Consider the following 9411-nt stretch of genomic DNA (forward strand, 5'->3'; position numbering starts at 1 on the left):
ACCAAGGCATGGAAGCAATTTAAGCGGTCATTGATGGATTAATGGATAAAGAAAATATGATATATATTTAATATGAGTTATATTTTAACTTTTTTGAGTATTTATTTATTTTTGTTTAATTTATATCCAAGTTAGTTAGCATATAGTGCAACAATGATTTCAGGAATAGATTTCTTAATGCCCCTTACCCATTTAGCTTATCTCCCCTCCAACAACCCCTCCAGTAACCCTCTGTTTGTTCTCCATATTTAAGGGTCTTATGTTTTTGCCTTCTTCCCTGTTTTTATATTATTTTTGCTTCCCTTCCTTTATGTTCATCTGTTTTTATCTTAAATTCCTCATGTGAATGAAGTCATATGATATTTGTCTTTCTCTGACTGATGAATTTCGCTTAGCATAATGCCTTTTAGTTCCATCCACGTAGTTGCCAATGGCAAGATTTCATTCTTTTTTTTGATATATATTTTTATTTCTTTTATTTTAATTTTTAAATTTACATAAAAATAGTTAGCATATAGTGCAACAATGATTTCAGGAGTAGATTTCTTAGTGCCCCTTACCCATTTAGCCCATCCCCTCTCCCACAACCCCTCTAGTAACCCTGTTTGTTCTCCATATTTTTGAGTCTCTTATGTTTTGTCCTCCTCCCTGTTTTTATATTATTTTTGTTTCCCTTCCCTTAAGTTCATATGTTTTGTCTCTTAAAGTCCTCATATGAGTGAAGTCATATGATATTTATTTTTATCTGACTGACTAATTTCACTTCACATAATACTTTCCAGTTCCATCCACGTAGTTGCAAATGGCAAGATTTCTTTCTTGTTGATTGCCAAGTAATACTCAACTGTGTGTGTGTGTATATATATATATATATACACAAAAGTATATATATATATATATATATATATATATATATGATGTGGTGTGTGTGTCTGTGTGTGTATGTATATATATATATATATATATATATATATATATATATACCACATCTTCTTTATCCATTCATCCATTGATGGATATTTTATATTTTAGCTCTTTCCTTACTTGGCTATTGTTGATAGTGCTGCTATAAACATGGGGGGTGCATGTGTCTCTTCAAAACAACAAACCTGTATCCCTTGGATAAATACTTAGTAGTGCAATTGCTGGGTCGTAGGGTAGTTCTATTTTTAGTTTTTTGAGGAACCTCCATATTGTTTTACAGAGTGGATGCACCAACTTGCATTGCCACCAACAACATAAAAGGTATCCTTGTTCTCCACATCTTTGCCAACATCTGTTGTTGCCTGAGTTGTTAATGTTAGCCATTCTGACAGGTGTAAGGTGGTATCTCATTGTTGTCTTGATTTGTATTTCCTTTATGATGAGTGATGTCGAGAATTTTTTCATGTGTCAGTTGGCCATCTGGATGTCTTCCTTGGAGAAGTGTCTATGCATGTCTTTTGCCCATTTCTTCACTGGATTATTTATTTTTTGGGGTGTTGAGTTTGATAAGTTCTTTATAGATTTTGGATACTAGCCCTTTATCTGATACGTCATTTACAAATATCTTCTCGCATTCTGTCCATTGCCTTTTAGTTTTGCTGATTGTTTCCTTCACTGTGCAGAAGGCTTTTGTTGTGATGAGATCCCAGAAGTTCATTTTTGCTTTTGTTTCCCTTGCCTCCAGAGACGTGTTGAATAAGAAATTGCTGCAGCCATGATCAAAGAGGCTTTTGCCTGCTTTCTCTTCGAGGATTTTGATGGCTTCCTGTCTTTCATCCGTTTTGAGTTTATTTTTGTGTATGGTGTAAGAAAGTGGTCCAGTTTCATTCTTCTGCATGTTGCTGTCGTTTTCCCAGCACCACTTGCTGAAGAGACTGTCTTTATTCCATTGGATATTCTTTCCTGCTTTGTCAAAGATGAGTTGGCCATACATTTGTGGGTCCATTTCTGGGTTCTCTATTCTGTTGCATTGATCTGAGTGTCTGTTCTTGTGCTGGTACCATACTGTACCAGCTTTGTAGTATAGCTTGAAGTCTAAGACTGTGATGCCTCCTGCTTTGGTTTTCTTTTTCAAGATTGCTTTGGCTATTGGGGGTCTTTTCTGGTTCCATACAAATTTTAGGATTATTTGTTCTAGCTCTGTGAAGAATGCTGGTGTTATTGTGATAGGGATTTCATTGAATATGTAGATTGCTTTGGGTAGTATCGAAATTTAACAATATTTGTTCTTCCTATCCAGGAGCATGGAATATTTTTTTTTTCCTATTTTGAATGTGTCTTCTTCAGTTTCTTTCATCAGCTTTCTATAGTTTTCAGTGTATAGATTTTTCACCTCTTTGGTTAGATTTATTTCTAGGTATTTTATGGTTTTTGTGCAACTGCAAATGGGATTGATTCCTTGACTTCTTTTACTGTCGCTTCATTTTTGGTGTATAGGAATGCAACCGATTTCTGTGTGTTGATTTTATATCCTGATTTTATATGTGGTGTATATATGTATATACCCCATATACATATATGCATAACATCTTCTTTACCCATTCACCCATCTATGGGTATTTGAGCTCTTTCCATACTTTGGACTTTGGCTATTGTTGATTGTGCTGCTGTAAACATTGGGGTGCATGTGCCCCTTCGAAACAGCACACTTGTATCCCTTGGAAAAATACCTAGTAGTGCATTTGCTGGGTCACAGTGTAATTCTATTTTTAATATTTTGAAGAACCTCCATACTGTTTTCTGGAGTGACTGTACCAGTTTGCATTCCTACCAGCAGTGCAAAAGAGATCCTCCCCCCACTCCCCCACCGCATCCTCGCCAACATCTGTTGTTCCTGAGTTGTTAATGTTAGCCATTCTTACAGGTGTGATGTGATCTCTCATTGTGGTTTTGAGTTGTATTTCCCTGAAGATGAGTGAAGTTGAGCATTTTTTCATGTGTCAGTTAGCCATCTGGATGTCTTCTTTGGAGAAGTGTCTCTTCATGTCTTTTGCCCATTTCTTTACTGGATTATTTATTTTTTGTCATGTTGAGTTTGATAAGTTCTTTATAGACTTAGGGTGAAAGATATCAATATTTCCTCATTAAAGATAATATTAGTATTGGGTTATCATATATGGCTTTATGATTGTGATGTATCATCCTTCTATCTCTACTTTCTTAAGGGTTTTTATCAAGAAAGGATGACGCATTTTCTCAAAAGCTTTCTCTGTATCTATTGAGAGGATCATGTGGTTCTTGTACTTTATTTTATTCGTGTGATGAATCACATTGATTATTTTATAGATATTCAACCAGTCCTGTATCCCATATGTAAGTCCTAGTTGGTCATGGTGAATAATTCTTTTAATGTATTGTTGGATTTTGTTGTCTAATATCTTGTTGAGGATTATTGCATTCATGTTCATCAGGGAAATTGTTTTATAGTTCTCCTTTCTAATGTTTTTTTTTTTTTTTTGGTCTTGTTTAGGAATCAAGGTAATTCTGGCTTCATAGAAAGGATTTGGAACTTTTCCTTCCATTTCTATTTTTTTGGAACAGCTTCAAGAGAATAGATGTTAACTCTTCCTTACATGCTTGATAGAATTCCTCTGGAAAGCCATCTGGTTCTGGACTCTTGTTTTGGGGGAATTTTTTCATTACTAATTCTATTTCTTTACTTGTAATGAGTGTGTTCAAATTTTATATTTCTTCCTGTTTCAATTTTGGTATTTTATATGTTTCTAGGAATTTGTCCACTTTTTTCAGATTGCCCATTTTATTGGTGTATAACTTCTCACAATATTCTCCTATTGTTGTTTTTATTTCTACCCTGTTGGTTGTGGTCTCTCCTCTTTCATTCTTGATTTTATTTATTTGAGTCCTTTCTTTTTTCTTTTTGATCAAACTGGCTAGTGGTTTATCAATTTTATTAATTGTTTCAAAGAACCAGCTTCTGGTTTCATTGATCTGTTCTACTGCTGCTTTATGTTTGTTTGTTTGTTTGTTTTTGTTTCTGTTTCAATAGCATTGGTTTCTGCTCTAATCTTTATTATTTTGTGTATTCTGATGGCTTTTGGTTTTATTTGTTGTTCTTTTTCCAGATCTTTGAGGTGTAAGGTTACATTGCCTATTTGAGACATTTGTTCCTTCCTTAGGAGGCCTGGATTGCTATATGCATCCCTCTTATAACCGCCTTTCCTGAGTCCCAGAGGTTTTGGGCTTTGGTTTTATCATTTTCATTGGGTTCCATGTACTTTTTAATTTCCTCCTTAACTTCCTGGTTAACCCATTCATTCTTTAGTTGATATTCTTTATTCTCCAAGTATTTGTTACCTTTACAATTTTTTTCTTGGGGCTGATATCGCTTTCATAGAGTTGTGGTTTGAAAACATGTGTAGTATGATCTTGATAATTTTGTACTTGTTGAGGGCTGATTTCTGTCTCAGTAGGTGACCTATTCTGGAGAACTTTCCATGTGCACTGAGAAGAATGTATATTCTGCTGCTTTATGAGGAAATGTTCTGAATATATCTGTTAAGTCCATCTGGTCCAGTGTGTCATTCAAAACCATTGTTTCTTTGTTGATTTTCTGTTTAGATGATCTGTCCATTGCTATAAGTGGGGTGTTGAAGTCCTCTACTATTACCATATTACTATCAAGGAGTTTCTTTATGTTTGTGATTAATTGATTTATATATTTCGGTGTTTTCACGTTTGGAGCTTAAATGTTTGCAATTGTTATGTCTTCTTGGTGGATAGACCACTTATATGATAAAATGCCCTTCCTCATCTCTTATTAAAGTCTTTATTTTAAAGTCTAGATTGTTTGATATATGTATGGCTACTCCAGCATTCTTTTGTCGACCATTAGCATGAGAGATGGTTCTCCATCCCTTTACTTTCAATCTAAAGATGTCTTTGGGTCTAAAGTGGGTCTCTTATAAACAGCATATAGATGGATCTTGTTTTCTTATCCATTCTGTTACCCTATGCTTTTGATTGGAGCATTTGTCCATTGACATTTCAAGTGAGTACTAAAAGGTATGAGTTTATTGCCATCATGTTTCTTGTAGAGTTGGAGTTTCTGGTGGTGCATCTGGCCCTTTCTAGTCTTTGTTGCTATTGTTTTTATGTGTTTTTTTTTTCTCCCCTCAGAGAGTCCCCCTTAAAATTTTCTGCAGGGCTGCTTTAGTGGTCATGAACTCTTTTAATTTCTCTTTGTCTGGGAAACTTTTAATTTTTCCTTCTATTTTGGATGACAGCCTTGCTCAATAAAGAATTCTTGGCTGCATATTTTTCTGATTCAGCACATTGACTATCCTGCCATTCCTTTCTGGCCTGCCAAATTTCTGTGGATAGGTTTTCCCACAAACCTGATCTGTCTTCCCTTGTAGAGTTAGGGACTGTTTTTCCCTTGCTGCTTTCATGATTCTCTCCTTGCCTGAGTATTTTGTGAACTTGATTATTATATGCCCTGTTGATGGTTGATTTTTGTTCAGTCAAGTGGGGGTCCTCTGTGCTTCCTGGATTTTGATATCTGTGTCTTTCCCCAGGTTAGGAAAGTTTTATGCTATGATTTGCTCACGTAACGCTTCTATCCTCATTTCTCTCTCTTCCTCTTCTGGGACCCCTATGATTCTGATGTTGTTCCTTTTAATGAGTCACTGATTTCTCTAATTCTTAAATCATGCTTTTTTGCCTTCATCTCCCTCTTTTTTTCTGCTTCATTGTTCTCCATAATTTTGTCCTCTATATCACTGATTTTCTGCTCTGTCTCATCTATCCTTGCCACCATGGCATCAATTCGAGATTGCAGCTCAGTTATAACATTTTTTATTTCATCTTGACTAGTTTTACTTCTTTTATCTCCTGAGAAAGGGATTCTAATATATTTTTGACTCCACCTAGTAGTATTCTTATCGTGATTCTAAATTCTGGTTCATATTTCTTGCTTGTATCTGTGTTGTTGAAGTCCCTGGCTTTCGTTTCTTCCTGCTCTTTCTTTTGGGGTGAATTCCTTTGTTTCATTATTTTGAAGGAAGAAGAGAAATTGATAAGGTAAAAATATAAAATTAAATTAAAAATTAAAAACAACACACACACACACACACACACACACACACACAAAATCAAATAAATGATGCCAGATTCTAGATGGGCCTGTGTCTGGTTATTGAAAGGAGTTTGATAGATTTGAGAAAAGGGGAAAAAAGGAAAACATTTGAAAATTTGTGAAAATGAATGCAATGAACTAGAATAAAATAAAATGTTGGACATAAAACAGAACTTGAAAAATTTACAAAAAAATAAAAAAATATAGTAGAAAAAATAAAGAAAAATGTTTTGAATAAAAATTGAAAATAAAAATAATTTTTCCTCTTTCTGTATTCAAGAAGAAGAAAAGAAACAATAAAGAAAAAAATTGAACAGATGAACTAGCTAAAAGACTGAAATACAATTGAAATTATGTCAGGCTTATTGTATGTCACAATTTATTTATCTATGTCACCACCAGTGAGCTTTTGAATAGCTTCTATTTTTTTTTCTGTTACTATATATCTTTTGGTAAAGATTATGAATACATGTTTGTTAGAAATTCACCTGAGTGTGTTTATTCTGTGGTGCAGTGTTCAGCTTTAGTCACTGTTGCTTCATACCATGTGGTAGGGATTCAAGCTGTTTGCTTGATTGCTTGTTTGTATTTTATTTTTATTGCTTTCCCCCATTGGAATGTAAACTTTTTTGAGTATAGGTGCTTTATCTATCTTGCTCACAGCTATGATGAACAAATGAATGCCTGGACAAATGAGTGAGAAAGCTATATCTGAAAGATATAGTGTTCAATCAACCGCACTTCTTTTTTGCAATCCAGTGAACTAATTTAAAATGTTACCATACAGAATTCCCTCACTTCCTTGATCCTCACTGTCATCATCTGTAATTACAACTCTTAGTATGTGCTTTATTTTTATGAAGTTATTAGATGATGATGAATGTATGTGAATTTTTAAGTTTTAGAGAGATTAGTATGATTGATTATGATTATTAATAATTTCATAAAGTAACCCCTATGATACTTAAGTAAACTTCTTATATAATCAAATGCAACATTGAACATGATTTGCTGTACACTTATTGTCCTCAATTCTTGGGTCATGGGGAGCATGAATATGGAATATAAACAAACTTCTACTATCCAACTGTTGTATGGTTAACCCTGATGACATTGTGACATATTTGAAAATTCACTTTGGTATCCTCCCAAACCATACTCCTGTATGTTTAGTAAATGTTTAGGCATATAATATCCTCATGTTGCCTTTTTTGGGCAAGGTTCTTTGCTCTCATCCATGAATGTTAACTTATCTGACAAATAGTTTTCACTTATGTGTTGCAAATGAAAGTTAAATACTACATTTCTACTTAAAGTAAAACATGCCTAATTATTGCAGGAGTATAATGGCTATTAAAAAAAAAAAACAAAACTATATTCAGTGACTCTTCTTACCAACTGAAAAAACTGGAACAAACAGAGAGCTACACAACTATCTTCCTAAAGGCTATGTCAGGTATTAGTCTTCAAAATAGAGAAGATAATATTTCTCTTATACTTAGATGGTAAGTATAATTATACAGGAGTATCACATATACAGAAATTACCATCTTCCCTCCTGCACTCTTCAACACAGTTCATGCAATTTAAAATTGCATGCAATTTATTTTTATCTCTAAAACGTAAAAACTTCAAGCAAGATTTTTTTTTATTTCTTAAAAACACTGGGCATTTATTTTGAATGCAAGTGAACAGGTCATAATAAATGGAAGATATAAGAAAGGAAAGAAGAGATGAAGGAATGAAGATTAAGAGGATACATTTCTTATATTGCTCTTTTTCTTTTCTTTTTTCTTCTTCTGCACAATTAAACCTTCCCTCCAGGTTAATCCTTCATTAAGAGCATGGCCACAATGTCCACAAAGGCTCCTATTTGTCATCCACATGAGAAGAAGACATTGTCAAAACACATCTCCTGACACTTTTTGTGTACATTTGAACCTGCCCATTGCCCTCTTCAGAGCTCCAGTCACATCCTTGTTCCTCAGACTGTAGATGAGTGGATTCAGCATTGGTGTAAGGATTGTGTAGAACACAGAGAAGACTGTATCCTGCGCTGGGTTATGGTAAGAGTGTGGCAGCATGTAGGTGTACATGGCAGCCCCATAGAACAAGGTCACTACTGTCATGTGAGATGAACAGGTGGCAAATGCCTTCTTTCTTCCCTCAACTGAACTCATGTGGTGGACTGTGGTCAGGATTTGGGCATAAGAAGCAATCACCACAGAGAAAGGAATCAGCAACATCAGGACACAGCACACATACATTACTGTTTCATAGAGGGCTGTGTCTGCACATGCCAAACTCAAGACTGCAGGTGCCTCACAAAAGAAATGGTTAATTTCCCGGGAGTTGCAGAAAGGAAAGGTCATGGTTATGGGAGTTAGAAGGAAGCCATCCAAAAAGCCTCCAAACCAGGAACCTGCTATGATCATCCAACAGACCTGGCGACTCATAAGGACAGGGTAGCGAAGGGGATTACAGATGGCCACATAGCGGTCATAGGCCATGAGGCCCAGTAAGAAGAACTCAGCTCCCACAAGGGTGAGGTAGAGGAAGTGTTGAGCTGTGCACCCCATAAAGGATATGGTTCTTTGACCCAGCAGATAATCAACCAGCATCTTGGGCACAATGGTGGAGATATACATCATGTCAATGAAGGAGAGATGGCTGAGAAGGAAGTACATAGGAGTGTGCAGTCGTGAATCAGTGTGGATCAGGAAGATCATAATCCCATTGGCCATCAATGCAGTGAAAAAGATGATAGAGACAATGGCAAAGAGAAGGCCTGAGATGTCCTTCTTGTTGAACAGTCCCATCAAGGTGAAGTCTGTAGAGGATGTGTTGTACACTTCCATGGAACCCATGATGGTGCTGCTGTGACCTAGAATCTTCCAAATAAAATGAAAATATTCCCAGGGAATTAATATAAGGACATATAGGTTGATTGTTAAGCAAAAACTTGTAAAAGTCTGAAGAAAATACCTAAAAATATTTCCTTAGAATTTTGATGCTGATATCTATCATTTAATCTACTATAGAATGTTTTTACATAAAATTGATCACCTTAAATCAATAATTCTTTAAATACATTTGACAAGATTATGTCAACAGATGCTATTGTACTATAGTGATACATATAACAACACATAGGGTATAAACCATATTGTTATTCTGTTAAACATACCCTAGTCTGGTGTGTGCATGTGTGTGTGCGTGTGTGTGTGTGTGTGTGTGTGTGTAACTACTATGTTAGTTTAAATTGGCGTCCTTATTAAATGAATCTTTTTTTAAGTTTATTTATTTATTTTGAGAGAAAGAGAGAGAGACAG

General features: G+C 35.1%; 1 protein-coding gene across 1 annotated transcript; it reads right to left on the reverse strand.

Annotated features, from left to right (window-relative positions):
- Positions 1–7980: 7980 nt before the first annotated feature.
- On the reverse strand, positions 7981–9030 carry LOC123597520 (olfactory receptor 2T1). Its single transcript, XM_045476533.1, has one exon. The coding sequence runs from the start codon at positions 8944–8946 to the stop codon at positions 7981–7983; it is 966 nt and encodes a 321-aa protein (XP_045332489.1). The 5' UTR covers positions 8947–9030.
- Positions 9031–9411: the final 381 nt, after the last annotated feature.

This window comes from Leopardus geoffroyi, chromosome A1, assembly GCF_018350155.1.
Source record: "Leopardus geoffroyi isolate Oge1 chromosome A1, O.geoffroyi_Oge1_pat1.0, whole genome shotgun sequence".
NCBI lineage: Eukaryota > Metazoa > Chordata > Mammalia > Carnivora > Felidae > Leopardus > Leopardus geoffroyi.